The 17,200-nt window shown below is 48.8% G+C and overlaps 1 protein-coding gene across 1 annotated transcript in view; it reads left to right on the top strand.

The window, feature by feature from the left end:
• Mcm10 (minichromosome maintenance 10 homolog) overlaps positions 1 to 17,200 on the top strand; it is a 40,324-nt gene that overhangs the window by 22,392 nt on the left and 732 nt on the right. The window contains exons 12-16 of the mRNA XM_077682331.1: positions 1,766 to 1,901; positions 6,027 to 6,160; positions 6,736 to 6,849; positions 9,773 to 9,921; positions 11,681 to 11,723. Of these exons, the coding sequence (XP_077538457.1) occupies positions 1,766 to 1,901; positions 6,027 to 6,160; positions 6,736 to 6,849; positions 9,773 to 9,921; positions 11,681 to 11,723 (576 nt within the window). The remainder of the gene's footprint in view (positions 1 to 1,765; positions 1,902 to 6,026; positions 6,161 to 6,735; positions 6,850 to 9,772; positions 9,922 to 11,680; positions 11,724 to 17,200) is intronic.

The raw sequence follows: 17,200 nt of genomic DNA, 5'->3' as shown, positions 1-17,200 counted from the left end.
TATTTTCATGTGTAGAATCATTTGATGCAAAATCATTTGATGTGTAAAAATGTAAATTAACCAAGTCAAAAATAATGTTAATATTATATCATTGTTTGCTAGGGACATTTTATTATTTTTTAACTCTTTTCACTATTTTCGCCTGTTGTGATGTGCTCTTCAAAGAAACAGTGTTCCTAACGAAAGATCCTGTAACTTTGCCGTCATTAGAATCCTTGTACCCTTTAAAATGGACACTGAAGGCAGAATGAAAGTTGCTTTAGCTTAGTAGATTAGCTCACCAAGGACACAAATGTACCGCTCTCACATGTTGCTTTTCTAAAATGAGGTCGAAAACAGTAAAGCCTTGAATACAAGTGTCGCCTCCACTGACCGTACCGTGCAACTTGCACCACAAGTGGTTGCAATTGCGTGACAAATATTTTAACAATATGCCCTGGCAAGTTTATAAAAAACGTAACTGGAAATTTTTGTTGTGTCATGTTTGAACTTCAAAGAACAAGAAGAAAACTCGAGGAGCCCAGACGGTGGATCATGCGGCGATCCCAAACGCCAACAAGCTGGTTTTGGGTCTAGTGCTGTACCTGGTGCAATACTCAACGAGATAATTGTGTGACCCTTGTAGAGTATACTGTGTGCATAGCCACTTTTAATGTAGCCCTGTGTGCTTTCGCTGCATTAAAGAAAATTGCGGGAATGCTTATTTTGGCTAAAGTCAGTATACTCAAGTGTGCACAACATCTGGCGTACGCAACGTCTTCCCTGGCCGCTGCTGGATGGCGCTACTTTGTCCACGTTGGCACTGATACCGCTATGCTAGGTGGCGTGCCTGGGCGGCTCACAACCGGTAGGGTCGATGCCAACATTCACACAGACCAAGAAAAGGACAATGTGTTTTAAGTGCAGAACACTGAAGGGGCTCGCCTTGTCATCGTAGCTCACCCAAGTAGAGTCGCACGGCATTCCGTCGTAGCGGCTGTTGTCGCAGCGTCCCACAGAGGCTTTGAAAGCCAAGCAGTTTATATAGTCATGAGCGTTTGAAACTCGTGAACCGCTGGCGCTTGTCATACAATGATAGCAGAAAAAAGGGGCAGTACAACGTCGGCACGTGCGGAAGGAAACGCAAGCTCAAAAAGAACAGAACTCCCGCTGGTGCAGTTTCAGGCAAGGGGCGCACGAACACTGCAAAGGCGGGAAATTTGAATTGCATTGGGTGGTAGCAGTGAGTGGATAACGGCGTTACGGCCCACTATGGCGAATCACTGCTCCACACTTCCGACAGCTTTCACATTTGAGTGGAACGGCTTTATTTTTTTTTTTTTCTTCAACAATGCGTCAACACTGGTCACATGGGTCCCGTGAAGAAACATTTTGCTTAGTGGTCCGAGCTGCGAAGGAAGCGGGGGTTCGGCAAAGCATAACTGACACCGTCCGGTCTGTGGTAACGTTGCATTTGGTTGCTTCGAGTAGCTGCTATATATCTTCGCTGCCTCATTTGCTTCCGGTTTGTCACGACGCAAACAACAGCTGCAGCAGCAGCCCCTGTTTGCATTGTGGAATCGCTGCGAGGGAAATGAGACAGGGAAATGCGTTGTTTTATCGGTGATTTCTCAGCCATTTGGGCATCTTTGGGCACCGAATCAACGCTAAAACGGCTGTGGGAAGGTCAGACATTTGTTTAAAACCAGCTTCCTGGTTGCATTTGGCACCCCTTCAAAACGCTACAAGCTGCGTTTGGGCTTTGCATTCCTTTTCATGTTCACAGCTCCGAGCTGCTCAGAAACTGAAGTCCAAGGCTCCCCTCGTACCCCAAGATCCGAATGCTGTGAAAAAGGACACCACGTCCCCGGTTGTGCAGGAGAAGATACAGAGGAGGCTGGAAGAACCGTTGACATCTTCGAGTGAGAATTGCCCCTTTCTTTTGTATTAAAGAGACAGGAAATTAATGTATGTCACTGTAGAACAATTATGAACAACGGGAGGGAATGGAGCAGAATTTAGTCCAAGAGGTGCTGTCTAAGCCAGTGAATTTTAAACCTGATTGTGGCAGGGATTCTTTCTGGGGGTGCAAAAAATGATGCGGAACTCCACAGTGATGAGTAGAAGAGACACATTGTCAAAACACTTCGCCTTTGTTCCTAAAGCAGATGTCTCATTTTAGCAAGTATTTTTTTTTTATCAATAATGGGCTATGTGATTTCCTAGGGGGTTGAAAACATCGAAGCTGTAATGAACTGAGTACGGGTGTCATTTTACACTATAAGCGTATCATATACATTTCTTTCATTGAGAGTGCACTTAGAAGTTTTTTTTTCTTCTTTAATAAATTCTGCCGTTACTGAACTCCAGCCTGAATGCGTCGTCAAAAGTTTTAACTTTTCTGTCTCAGAGGAAATATTCATGCCTCCAGGCACCTGTGTTCGAAATGCCAGTAATATGTTTTAGTTCAAATTTTTGCCTTTTGCTGTTTGTTTCCCCCTCCTTTTTTGGGCAAGTTTGTTGCCTCGACAATTATGGCCACGTTATTTGTACGCCACTTTTATGCTCATGCTCTTTTTGTGTGTGTCTGGCTTTCTCGCACAACTTGTGCAAAAAGAGTCTACTTATGAGCATAGGTCGGCGTACTCACTCGTGAGTACACTCATTTTTACTCATTTGTACTCAAACTCACGAGTGAGTACGATGATGAGTGATCACACACCCAGAAAAAAACAGTGAGTACGATGACGAGTGAGTACAGGGGTAAGTCCACTACTCGTGAGTACAGTACTCATGAGTACACTACTCATGAGTATGAGTACTCATGAGTACAGTATTCATGAGTATGAGTACTCACGAGTTTGAGTACTCGTGAGTATGAGTACTCATGAGTACACAGCACTCATGAGTACACAGCACTCATGAGTACACAGCACTCATGAGTACAATACTCATGAATACTGCTTTTGAGAGTGCTTGCACTCTTGAGTATATGCACTCCTGAGTACAGTAGTGCAAACAGTAGTGCAAACAAGAAAACGGACCACAAAAGCTGCCACCCGAAGACACGCAGAAAAACGCAGTTTACGGCCACGGCTGCACCGTTAAGCCCTGAGCTCCACTGAGCCCGACCCGGCCTGAGAACAAGAGGAGAAGCGAGACGCAACGCGAGTGCTTACGTTCCGTTTCGCTTTCTCGCATGTACTTGCCTTCGCGCAGTAAGTCGCCCAACGACAATGCACCGCGTCAGACGTTTCCTTCCTCTGTCCTGATTTATATGTAATCTGTGTTTTTCTAATCAATTAAACAATTTATTTTTTCTACTTAGTTTTTCATTCGAGCTACGACCTAGCTAACAGTTCAGATGAGTTGATTATTCGTGAGTAATACAAATTGAGTACTCATGAGTACAGACTGAGTACTCATGAGTGCAGAATGAGTAGTACTCATGAGCAGCAGCACTCATTGAGCACTCATGAGTACAGATTCAGTACTCATGAGTACAGATTGAGTACGAATACTCGTGAGGACAAATGAGTTTGAGTACAAGTGAGTACGATTACAAATGAGTATTTGATGAGTGAGTACGAGTGATTTTTTGAACAGACGAACTTTTTGAGTCCGAGTTTGATTGAGTACAGCGTGAATGAAAAAAATTGTGATTGAGTTTGAGTGAGTTCTTTCTGTTTTGCCGACCTATGCTTATGAGTGCGAGCTGCGTGGTGGAGCCAAGTGCACGCACGTGCCTGGCAGCAAAGCCAAGTTCTCTGCAGTCCCTCCAAAAGTTTTGGCAGAAAGAGAAGAATGAGGGGACATTTTGTAGAGGGCTTCGCGAAAAGCCTAAAGGGCCTTCCCGGGCTCATATTGGAGAATTGTCAGCGCTGTATAAAGGGGAAGGTATTGGTGTAAGGGTTATTTTCAGTGGACATGTTTCCGGTGGCAATCTGTGGGCGTGTGAGTTGCTACTGGTAGAAGGCGTAACCTTGCTTCTGCTATTTTTGGAGGAACCCGGGTGGGTCAGGCATGGAAAAACGAAATGCTACCACAGAGTGAAAAAACAGCATACCCTCTCACCGAAGAAAACTCAAAAGGTGGTGGCTACAAAAGCCAGAAGGCGTTTTCATTTTGCAATCCGTGGATCCCCACCGGCCCAAAGGTTGACTTCAGTGAGGTGCGATGATTGCTGCCTATCTTCGGCGATATTGGGTGACCAATCTGTTAATTAAAGGGGCCACGAGGACAAAATGCAAGTTTGGTTCACTCAGAAGGTCGCGACCTTGGATATGTCATTGCGCACGTCACATAACGCACAATCTAGCGGGAGAATTGAAACTTTGACTTAAATTGTGTAATTTCTCAGCGACTAAAGCATCGTTTGCTGCCGGACAAGCACTGGGGGCCATAACCTGGGCAAAACTGGATGCCACTCAATCACACTCGCACAGAAAAAGTGTATTTTTTGTCGCGCACTCACTCGCACTCACGCTCACTGCTCATTGTCACCACTCGCACACGAGTGTGCTCGTCAGCCCCTCCGTGAGTCATGACTCGGTCAAGTATCGGGTATCAGTGCATTACAGCGTCAGAAGTCCATCCAAATCGTATTCCTAAATCAACACGCCACTGAGAGCTCATTCCACGGTGCCCCATACGTAGCACGACTGTAGTGATGACATATTCCCACAGCTAAATGCAAGCGTGCAATTAAGGGCCAACTGCACTCAAAATTTCATCCCCTTGAAAACACTATTTCCGTATGGTCTGCTGAAATAGAAGGCAAGATGCAAAATACAACAGCTGAAATGTGCGCGTGCATACCACAAGCGGTCAGCCAAAATTGGCGATTTTTAAACCGGGACCAAGAAGAGCGCGGCCATTGAAGTGGCGTCGCAGCCATCCAGCGAGCGGCCAGGCAGTCAGCAGCCCGGGAGAAAGCCTGCGCGCTAGCTCTGTGATTGCACGGGGCAGCAAATGGGTGAGGCGTTCGCAGCAGAGCTCAACTAATTCTCCAGCTGCGTGGGTGGCCAGAGGAAGAAGCCCCGTACGGCCACAGCGTCACAGCCGCGTCATGGCTGTTTATGCGGTCTGCCAGCAGGTGTAGCGTGGTCTTCGGTGGAGCTATTTAAACGCGTCTGACTGAATAGCGAGGTGTTTCACGGGGCTACCACTCGTGTCCCAGCTGATCTACTTACTAGAGATTAAAAATAAATTTGGTCGAGGTGAAATTTGAGTGCAGTTGTCCTTTAAAAACCATCGCAGCGAGCGGCTCTCGCAACAAATAGCCGTCAGCTAATACAAGCACAATAGTGGATCTCACCGCGGTAAGCCCCGCAAATCGCGCAAATGCACTCACCACTCACAAGTGGTGAGCGGGGCTCGCTGCAAAGGAAAAGGGTCATTTTGTGTCCTCAGTGGACGGTATAGGTTGTAATACAAACTGCATAAAAGCCATTGGTTAAAGTAGTTGTCTGAAGCTGAAGTAGTCGTCAGTTAGATTCTCGCTGAGCCGTTTTGTCGATTGTGGCACTGAACAGTGACGCTAACGCGGGGATAATGTTGAGATCTTGTGCCAGGTTACGGGAAGTCGCTTGGCATTGGCAGTGTGTTTTGCTTTGTTTATTCTTAGTGAAATGTTTTACTTTTACTTTCATGTCATTCTCGTGAAATGGCTTGTTGGGCACTCTTTGCCCTTAGTTGGCCTTGCGCCATTAAAATCTAAACATCATCATTATCAGTTGTCTGAAGCAATGGTGGGGGTTAGGAATGCTTCGTATCCGTGCTCAAGTTAGACGAGAAACATGCATGGCCTGTGCATACAGATTGTCCTACAAATTGCTTTTCTTTGTGGTCGTATGCAAGCTCAACTGATTATGCTTGTTACCATTTACAGTGGACTAAAAACGTTTTTCTGATGATTGTCAAGAGAGCGAGCTGAGCAGCGTTTGTTATCCCTGTCTAAAACTGGACGAGGTGTAGAATTGGTAGAATTAGTGGCTTTTCGCAACCAAGTTTAACGAGCTTTTCTCCGTTTCTTGTTTTCCCCGCAGTCAAGGAATGTCGAGGGGACGAGACAGCGGAAATGCAGGCGGCCAAAAAGTCTCGACTGGGACCAGCCCTGACCGAAGAGCAAGTGGAGAAGCTTCTCCGGCAGAAATCGTCCCACGCCCACCAAGTTGACGATGTGCGGGCCCCGACTAACTTCATGAATGAACAAAATGAAAATTCCTCTAAAATGCAAATAAAAATTTGACATTTACCTCAAATGCAGCCATGCGGCAGCATTTGAAGTGGAGGTCAAACTTTTATTCGCAAACACTTACTCCACCCTGTCGATTTCCTTTAGATCTGGTCGATAAAGCCATTAAAATGTCAGTTGGCCGGTTCGATTTGAAAGTAGGCCTTCATTAGTCAAAAGTGAATCCCGATAAGACTAAGTTTTGTTAATAATTTCTTGGCGAATCTCTACCTCTAAAACTAACTTCATGAATGAACAAAAAGAAAATGCCACCCAAATACGAGATGGCCTATCAGACTTAAGTGTGCCCCCCCCCCTTTTTTTTTAACTAATGAGCAAATCTTGAGAGAGAATACAATTTCTTCAATGATAGGTCTTGGTGGATCGCTGCTTTTTGTTTTGTGCCAGGAAGCCCTCTGCGTTGTAACGTAGAGTACTTCCGTCCAAGCCGCAACGGCGTGTACGCGCTGCTTACAAAGCGTGCACCTTGTCTTCTCTCTCCGTCTCGCTCACCCCTCTAGCTGGAGATGGAGCAGGAGGTTGAGTACTTCAGCATGCTGGAGAAGAAGGAGATGCTCGAGGAGAAGATGCTCTCGGTCACCGAAGTGCAGTGCGACGTGGTGTCGTGCAGAAAGGTGCGTCATCGAGTCTTGCCCCCCTCCCCTCCCGCGTCTTTCTTCTCGTACTGTTCTGTTTGTGCAGGTAGCGTTTCAACAGCATGAAGGTCCGAGTTGGACAGATGAAACACTGATCTGGTTATAGTATTTGAAGGCCCTTAGGAAAGCAGCCGTGATCATGGCATTCCCCTGGTAACACCAAAGAGGTGAAAGTTTCGAGTTTAATCACTTCCTTCTGCAACCTTACAGCTGTTGTCTACTTTCGCCATCTCTTGTCTGGTTATGTGTTTAGGGTACTTGTGTTATCAGTTTTAACCTTACGGTGAGGTACTGCAAAAACTTTTTTGTGTGATCCGATCCTCTTTAAGTGCACGCTGGAGTCTGCTGGCCAGAGAGATAGAAAAACTTTATTCTAAAATGCAGTGAAGAGGACGGGGTGGCCAGTGACGGCGGTGGCTCGGTTCACCAAAGATATTCGGATTCGTAGAAAAGAAGTCCCACTGCTCTTCACACCTTATGGAGAGGGGAAAGGATTGCTTGGACATGCCCACATGGAGTGGGACATGGTGGCTAGAGCACTGCACAAAGGGCAGGGGGGGGAGAGAACTGGTGGGGGATGGATATGGTGGACTGCATATCTGGGCATTATTAAGGCTAACATGGGTTAAAACAATCGGTTCTTTTTCCTCCTCCTGCTCCTCCTCCTCCTTCCTCTTCATCTTTTTTTTTTTTTTTTTTTTGAGAGAGAGAGAGAGGGAGAGATAGAGGCATATAAACACAAGGATATATTTGCAGTACTAGCTACCAGCTGTCAACAGCTCCTGCAATGGCAAATAATGTGTTGACTTAGGATTTTGGCCAGCAAACACTTTGATTGTGGGGTGTGTTTTCTATTCGCGGACTGGGAAGCAGAGGGTGTGTACAGTGTTGCCGACTCGCTTGCCTCTAGGGTTGCCACCTTCTGAAAAAAAACAAAAAAAAACTGGCTTTTGGGGGGAGGAGGGGGAGATGTCATGGTGAACAAAAGGTTGAATTTGTGTTCAATTGCCATTTATCGTAGTAGCGTTTCCCAGAGAGAAATCAACATACCGTTTGTACTGTAGGTGACTGACATTTTGGTTATTGCTCTGAATGTGCCGCACTGAAGAATAACCGCACCTACTGCGCCCGTTGAAAGCTCTTGTTGCATCTCTGATTCCACCAAAAGAACGTTAAAAAGTATGCAGTGCATATGATAAAATGTGTTTGTTATTTATATATACATGCACGATTCAATACATCAACAATGCAGACCAACAAAAGGTAAAATTCTCCTATTTGTGAAATGTGAATGTATAGTCAGAATTAGACTCAGCGGCTCAGATGAGTTGCTTGTTTTTTCTCGCCATCTCGGCGGTGGCCTTTCGTTGTGGTTTCCCCCTGCATCCCCCTCAATCTCGGGGAGCACTCGCCCGCCTAGTTTCTCTGCTCACATGTCTTTGTGCAGCTTGTCGACACATTTATCACCTTGGTTGCTGAATTGACACTTATAAAACGCAAAAGAAAATAATAATAATCACGGCACGATGGCTAAAAAACGGCCACTGGCAGACACTTTTAGGTACGGTGTCAAAAATACTGGTCAGGCCGGTCAAAAACCAAGCAGGTGGCAACCCTACGTGCCTCAAACTTTTCTGTTTCAAGCCAGCAGACATGTTTCTCAGCATAGCATTCTGTTGTACAGGGCCTTGGTGACTACTATGAACTCCCATTTAAAGAACCAGTTTTTTTTCCCTTTCTCTGTCTTTGCTCTCCTTCGAGTTGTTTAAAAGAAAAGTTGCTTTGAATACGTGTGCTGTCGGGTGATGAGTGTTGTTAATTGAAAGAACCTAGTTTTTGCGGGCCCGTAATTTTCAAAATTATCCCTGGAAAAAAAAAAAATGTTGGCCCCACAAAGAAATCCTTCGGTCTAACATCACCCCATCTGTCTGTTCTATTTCTATTCAGCGGCAGTATGAACATGTATAATCTGCATTCAGATACTCTTGAGGGATCAGTGTGCAATTTATGCCAGCGGTAATGCGTTAAGAATAAAGTACATTTGCGCTGGTAATTATGACATTCTATGTTGCATGTGTTCATGACTCCTAGCTTTGTAGGCACTTTTGTGGGCCATGCCGTGCTTGTCAGGGTCATTACAATAACTCTGAAATTTAACTCTGCGCATTTGCGAATGCAGTTGCAGAATAGAGGTGGACAGCGTGTCATGGTGGTGGTTACAGTTCATTGACAGCACTTAGCATCGCGTACTCTGAAACTTTGGCCCAATTCGCAGAGTGTAAATCTCGGAGCAATTGGGCCATTTATGGTATTACTCAGCGATTATTGGACTTAATGGCATGGAGCTTCATACCAATATACACTAGATGGAAATCTGGTGGTCGTTTGTGGGGGACCTGCATTTCAATGAGCCTGGCATTGCGGAATGTGGATGAACAGTTTATTCTTACTTGGCATGGCCCGTGACCAAGCTCGAAAGTTCCATGTGGCTTCAGAAACCAAAATAATATTTTGAAAGGAATGCTTAAACTTGTTTTATCGACATAAAAGCACAGCTCGTGAAAGATTTGTTCGGCGGGGAGTTTGTGAAATCTTTTCACACAAACCAAACGAGAAAAACAAGTCGCACCCGCTGTTACTTTTGTTGCCGGGAGCGACAAGAAGCCACATTTCAAGCCAGGCCAAGTAAGATATAGCCTGGCTTGAATCCCATTGCATCCCCCATGATGCCCATGGCACTTCAACGAGTTTTCCTTCTAGTATATTTTAGCGCGAAGGTGTATGAGTGAAGACTCATCCAACGTTCGGAAAGGCTGTTCGTACCTCGCACAGCTCAGGACAGAGCAGTGAGGGTGCATGTCAAGTGTCTCTTCCCTGTTCTCTTTTCCACCACCCCTCCCAGTGCAACTACACGGCCCAGCAGGCGTCGGACCTGTGCAAAAAGGAGAACCACGCCCTGAAGCACCACAAGGCCATGAAGCGGTTCTTCCGCTGCAAGGACTGCTCCCACCGTACAGTCACCTTCGCCAGGGTCCCTGCTCACAGCTGCAGGTAAAGTTTGACCTTGCACGCGTTGGTGGGAGCAAAGACACGTGTCTTTTTGTCATCTTCACAATCCCGCCTCTCGAAGAGGCTTCCACCATTGTTGTTCGAGGAAGCCCCCCCCCCCCCCCCCCAACATTGCACGTCTGAACACGGCCCCTAGCTAAAATGGCAGTTTAAAATGAACAGAAAGGTTCCCACAAAATGAGTCCCGGGGCTTGGAAACCAAGAAACTGATCTGAGTTACCCAAGAAAGACGCAAATGCATTGAAAAAGCGAAGCAGAGGTTTCGCGCCTGACAGGTCCTCCCTTGAAACACAAATGGGTCACATTTTTAAGATGGTGAATAACCTCGCACAGCTCATTTCGTCCGGAGCATCCTTTTATGACACATCACAGGTGCAGCACGGCGATTCACAAGAAAAAATTCCCCGCATTTCCCCGAGGGGGAGAATGTGAAAGTGCGAATGCACGGTTGTCGGCCCGCTTGCGGCGCTTGCGCTCGGCCCCCGCAGCCCACCGCCTCGCCGCCTTCTCTTCCATCGGGTTTGTAGTATCACGTGTACACCACGCAGTTATCAAGCCGCTATAACGCCGCTGAGTCGCCAACGCACGCCGCTGACGACGTAGTTTGAATGCGTTAAAGATATAAGGCGCGTCACTAACGCTGATATCACGTCGCGTCCGTGGCTTGGTCGGTAGAGCGTCGCGCTGCGGCCGCAAAGTCCGCGGATCGAAACCTGGCGCCGGATGCTGTTTCTTTATAGAGGAGCACTGTGGACGCCGACGCCGCCGCCGACGCCGACGCCGGCGGTGGATGGTTTGGGGTCGCTTATAAAGTGCATTCGCACTTAAAACTAAATCACCTGCTCAATCATCTTGCTGTTTAAAGGTGAAGTTGAAAGTGTCGAAGGTGATCAGATACCAGGCACCCGCCACGGTGGCTCAGTGGTTAAGGCGTTGCGCTGCTGAGCACGAGGTCGCGGGTTCGATTCTCGGCTGCGGCGGCCGCTTTTCTGATGGAGGAGAAAAGCAAAAACGCCCTTGTGTACGAGATTTTGGTGCACGTTAAAGATCACCAGGTGGTCAAAATTAATCCGGAGCCCTCCACTACAGCGCGCTTCATTGCCTGCGTTGTGGCGGCACATTAAACCCTATAATCAATCAATCAGTCAGATACCAGGCACCATGCACAGTGCAGGAGGGGGTGAGAGATTCATAGTTAGTTGCTGTACCTAAGCAACCGACTTCAAAGGCATCCGTTATAAACTTGGCATATTTTTGTGCGTTCAAAATAGGGGGTGCGTTTATGGTGCAACTGTCAAAAAAAAGCAAATATTTAAATTTACGGTGATGACAGTTGGTGGTGCATTTATTGTGCAAATGGGTTTACTATGGTGGGAAATACATCAACTGTTGTTGCTAGCTTTGCATGCTAGTGAACATTCTCTGCTATTCATTGGTGTAGATACCTCGCTTAACCGTACGCTGAAAGATTAAGCTTAAAAGTACCCAATATCTTGCTCTGAAACCTTATGGTTATTTTGTGGCTCTCCAGAGGCCTTCTCAGTAGGCTGGTTGCAAAACTGCACCTCGCAAAGGTGCAGTTTTGTGAGTAACATGGCATTGATTATGCCATCCAAAGCCTGTTTCTTGAAGGCATCCCTAATTTTCTTATCTTGTATTTATGGGTAACTAGTGGAAACCTCTATGGGAAATCTGGTTATTTGGCAACGCTTTTCATGCTTCTCCGTTTTTTTTTTTTTAGGAAATGCAATGGCTCCAACTTTGAACGAACATCTATGGGCAAGGTAAGAAAAGAATATGTTGATCTGTTTTGCCCGCATAGCAGTCGCAGTTTTAATGCAAGATTATAAGCAATGCACGCAGGACCAGATCGTCTGATGTACTACTGCTCTGCCTTCCACTAACGTTAGTGAAAACTTTGTTTTTGAATTGTTTGAAACTTTGTTTTGTTTTTGCAAGAGACCAGGGGCACTGAGCCGGGCGTGACCGGCTACAATGGGTACTTTCAGCCTACCATTGAGCACGCCAGGAATAACAGGGGGCAGCAAAACAAGGTTATCGAAGCTCAGGCCGCAGTTTTCGTACGGCGTGACATCCCGCAGGCACAGATTGACACGTCGGCCTACTGCAGCTCAGTGCAGGAAGTAGTGGCTGTCCGCTGCACTCTTGGCAAACGCAGACTCCTCATGGTCTCGTACTACGGACGGCCTGAACCCAGTTGTTCCAGGCCTGGCTTGCGTGGCAGAGTGAATTTTCAATGGATGGCAGACCTCCGGCAGCACTACCCAAAGGACTACATTCTCATAGCAGGCGACTTTAATGCGCAACACCAGGAGTGGGGTTACCACAAAATAGATGCCAGGGGCCTGCAGATCAAGCAAGCAACCGAGACGGCACGCTTGATACTGGCCAATGACACAGATTACCCGACACGCTGCAGCCCCCGAGTGGACCAGCGGGACACCACCCCAGACCTCACCTGGGCTGACAAGGGCCTAGTGACGGAATGGAGACGCGGGGCGGACCCAATGGGCTCAGACCACTACCCGCTCTGGCTGGAGCTGTCTGTGGGTGGCTGCACAGGCCGCCCTCGCCGATCCAAAGCAATAGATTGGGATGCGTTCCGGAAAGCAGTGGCAGAACATGACAAGAGGGTCCCGGTGACCCGACGGCTCCTTAGATCAGCACAGGAGGCCACACGACATCTGATGGTAGACGAGTCAGCTCCTACTCCGGATAAGCACTTACTGAACCTATGGACCACACGGGAGAGCCTTCACAAAATCTACCTGACCAATGGCCGGCAATACGGGGATCTCCTCCGAGTGCGCAACAAAACTGCTCAGGCTCGCCGATATGCCAAGCAGCTTGCCCGTTCGAGGTGGTTTGAATACTGCGAAACCTTTGACAAGCACACCAGCACTCGCAAGTTATGGCAAACCCACCGAACCATGTCCGGCAAGCACAAGACACAAAACACGGCACTCAACATACAAATGGCCTTAGACCTGACGCCAGAAGAATTCGAGGTGGCCGCCGCTGAGGCATTCTTTCCACAACCGGCCATCCCAGCAGACCCACGCACCTATGAACCAAGTAAACCAGCCAGTGACCTGGGAGCTGAGGCACCATTCACTCTGCAAGAGCTGACTCTGGCCCTGGATGCTGCCAACGTGCGCAGTGCTCCAGGCGGGGATGGTATCACTTGGCGAATGCTCCTCAACCTTGACGAACCAGAGAAGCTCCTGCTGCTGGACGAGCTGAACGAGATTTGGCGAACTGGGAGCATCCCAGCAGAATGGAAACATTCGATTATCTACCCCATCCCAAAGTCAGGGAAAAAACCCAACAGCATCAAGAATCTCCGACCTATAGCTTTAACGTCAACGCTATGCAAGCTCCTCGAGCGCATGGTGCTGACTCGGCTCACATACCACCTCGAAGAGGAGAACCCAGCTTTTTTCGATCCAGCCCAGACTGGCTTCCGACCAGGGCTGTGCACTCAAGACAGCCTTCTGCTACTGCGCCAGTTGGTGGGAGGGGGCCGTCGGGGTCGCCTTAAGGTTCCTGGCATCCTCCTGGCAGTAGACTTGCAGAAAGCCTTTGACACGGTGGCGCACACAGCGATACTGAAGGCTCTCGATGGGGCTGGAGTTGGCACACGAATCATGAACTTTGTGCGATCATTCCTGGTGGCCCGAACGTTTGAGGTCAAATCTGGATCGGGCCACCCAAGGACATTCTCAAATTCCAGAGGAGTGCCGCAGGGTGCCATCTTGTCTCCAGTCCTCTTTAACATCGTGATGCAAGGTCTGGCTGTAGAGCTACGGAAAATTCCGCACCTGGGCTTGACATTCTACGCAGATGACATCACGCTGTGGGTGGACCCCAAGGGCACGAACTTGAACACAGCAGATGTACAGGGAATCATGCAGCAAGCCTTGGACACCATCGACAACTACCTCCCTTCCACTGGCATGCAGCCGTCACCAGAAAAGACTAACCTCCTCCTGGTAGGTGGCTACGACTCTGAGCGAGCGAAGATAAGCCTTACACTGGCCGGCAAAACCATCACCCGACCAGCGGAGCGGTGGGTGAGGATCCTTGGAGTTCCCCTCAGTGAGGTTGGTGGACCAAAGGAATGGATCCGTCAGCTTAAGCCAACGTGGCGCCGACACCTCCACCTGATCCGCCGCATAGGCAACCACTTTGGCGGTGCCGGCACACGCACCATCAGGACATTATGCCTGGCAACCCTCACCTCTAAGGCATGCTACGGAGCAGCTTGCTTCACATTGAACCAAACCCACTACGCACAACTGGAGGTCCTCCATCTCGAATGTCTCCGCGCAATAACTGGCCTGCCGCGTCACACGAGGACTGAAGAACTCTACAGGTACTCCGGCCTCCCTCCCCTCAAAGCCTTTATCGAGGCACACAATGAAGGCCATGAGCTACGACGGCAAAACACAACTGCGGGTAGAGGACTCCTCACCCTCACAAAAGAACTACCCCCCGATGCACCCAAACTGCCACGCCTGCTAGAGCCTTGGCTCGATGTGCTCCTCAAGCTTCCCAAACCACTCTCCAAAAAGTGCCATCAGCGGGATCATGAAGCGGAGCGTAGAGCAGCAGCTGCCTGTACTGACAGAACCCGGAACTCTGTGTTCACGGCAGCCACCTGGGACCCCATCACGCGCAGAGCCAGGCTAGCTGCGATCTCCCCAGTCGGCACATGCAGACAAATCCACGTGCATGAGCACCGACCCAGCCCAGACCAGATTTCACTGTCCGCCATCCTGTGTGCAGTGGACGGGGTTTGTGGGGAGGCCCGTCGAGGACTGCGGCAGACAGGGGAGATTGTGGTGATCTACACAGACAGTAGAGAGGCCATAAAAATCCTTGGCCGCACCCCCAGGACTGGCACGCTTGCTCACAGGATCAAAATGGCCAGCACAGTGCTGTACCAGCAATATGGAGTGGAGGTGAGGGTGGACTGGGTACCAGGTCACGCCGGTGGCATTGGCGATGGAGCCGCACAGGCGTTGGCGAGCGAGCTAATGGACGACCGCTCCGCCCTGGTGACCCAGACTATGCCCGCACCAGACGACCCCGACCCAAGAGCCAAAATTCTGGCAGCCAAGAGGGAGCGAAGGCGCGCCCTTTGGCAGCACATCCCCACCAACCACCACCCACTGCCCCGAGGACTGCCACGGGGGGCTCAGGTCCTCATCCACAAGACACGTGCGGGGGCCGCACTAACAGCAGACGTGCTCGCCAAATGGCGGGCCCACCACCGATGCAGGCCCGGGGCTACCGACGACGACAGCGACGACAGCGACCACGAACAGGGCCCCATAGTGAGCTGCTCCACATGCACCATGGAAGTGTGCCCAACAGTGACCCACATGCTGTGGGAGTGCCCTGGCTACCGGGACCTCCGTGCCCAGTACCTGCCACCACACATCAGCACTCTGCATCAATGGACCACCCCCAGCAACAACAGCCGCGACACCCTGCTCTCCCTCTGGGCGTTCGCTCACGAGGCAGGCATCGATCGCCGCATGTGATTGCAAATGTATACCATGTACACGCATGTGTGTACGCACTTCTTTCTCTTCTTTCTTTGTTTCTGTCTTTCCTCCGACACCCTTCTTCCCCTCCTATTAGGCCAAAGAGCCATTCCACAATAAAGACTTTTCATTCATTCATTGAATTAAAGCAGTGCTTCTACCTGATGCGTGTACCAGATATCATGACAAAAACAGTTCAGGTGAAGCATTCGCATGGAATGCTGCTGGCTTTGTTACACTTCTAGGCAGAAGTTGCCAGTATTAGCGTCTTTTGTGTTTGTTTTGTAACAGTCGTGACTGTGCAGCGTGTTGCTGTGGTTGGAGTTTATTGGGCTATGGGCTCTTATTATTGTCATTTTTATTGCTATTACGGTATTATGAAAAGCCTCCGATGCTTCTTCTTGCCAAGGCATGAAGTAAAGGCAACATCAAAAGAAAGTGTAAAGAGGTATCACATGCGGACGCACGTGCCGCGCACGCACACACACACACACATATCTGCTCTATCTTTTCCATTAAATTGACCTCTTTTATAAGAGATTTGGGATGTGGAAGATAGTTGGTTACAAAGGACAAGTTAGCCTTGAGCCTTGAATCTCGCATGTAACTGACATTTTAACTTTAGATGTGGAGCCACCAATCACTAACTGCAGTTGCGTCTGTTGTTGAATCGGAGGGGACGACAGACGCCCGAAGTTGCTATTTGTTTTAACTTCAGCAAATGCAGAGTGGTTCAGTCAGCTATGAAACAACGACGAGAAGCTGAGGAACAGAAACGCAACGTACAGACGTGGTTAAAGCTTACCGCCATGCGTAAAAGTGCGACTGAACATGTGGGCGTCTGCGCGAGCCAAGAATACTGGGACCTTGCGGTGGCCTCTCCCGATCACATAGTTCCCAATCAAGAGCATTGCAGATGTTGAGTCCCCAAGCCTGATGAATGGCCAGAGCACACAGCAGAAGAAGCTGTGTGCTCTGGCTATTCATCAGGTCGCCAGACTCAACACCTGCGATGCCTCTTCTTCTTCTGCATGCAGCGGAAGAAGAGAAAGCTTAATTAAAGAGGCTGTTGTAAAAAACGTGTAAATGCAGCCATGAAGCAAAGACAGATTCTAAACATTTTGCAACAAGTTGTAGCGTTCCTTTGTGCTTACTATTGTTGTAGGGTGCCTACATTGAACTGGATGTTGATCAGTAAGTGAAAACATGGCGCCTTGCTTTTAACGTATCTCTCACAAAAAGGCTCAACTCTCTCTCTCTCTCTCTGCCTGTCTCTCTATGTATCTCTCTCCTTCTTTGTCTCTCCCTCTCTCTCTCTCTCTCTCTCTCTCTCTCTCTCTCTCTCTCTAGACCCGGCGTGGTGGCTCAGTGGCTAAGGCGTTGCGCTGCTGAGCACGAGGTCGCGGGTTCGATTTCCAGCCACGGCGGCCGCTTTTCTGATGGAGGCGAAAAGCAATAACGCCCATGTGTACGAGATTTCGCCGCACGCTAAAGATCCCCAGGTGGTCAAAATTAATCCGGAGCCCTCTTTTACGGCGCGCCTCATCGCCTGCACGTGAGGCACGTGAGGCGCGTTAAACCTTACAATCTCTCTCTCTCTCTCTCTCTCTCTCTCTCTCTCTCTCTCTCTCTCTCTCTCTCTCTCTCTCTCTCTCTCTCTCTCTCCATGTCTCTCTGTGTGTGCGCAT

This window comes from Haemaphysalis longicornis, unplaced genomic scaffold (genome assembly GCF_048455015.1).
Source record: "Haemaphysalis longicornis isolate Haplotype H1 unplaced genomic scaffold, Haemaphysalis longicornis Haplotype H1 scaffold_9, whole genome shotgun sequence".
NCBI classification, from domain to species: Eukaryota; Metazoa; Arthropoda; class Arachnida; order Ixodida; family Ixodidae; genus Haemaphysalis; species Haemaphysalis longicornis.
The sequence above is the reverse complement of the archived record's forward strand: the minus strand, read 5'-3'. Positions and strand labels throughout refer to the sequence as shown.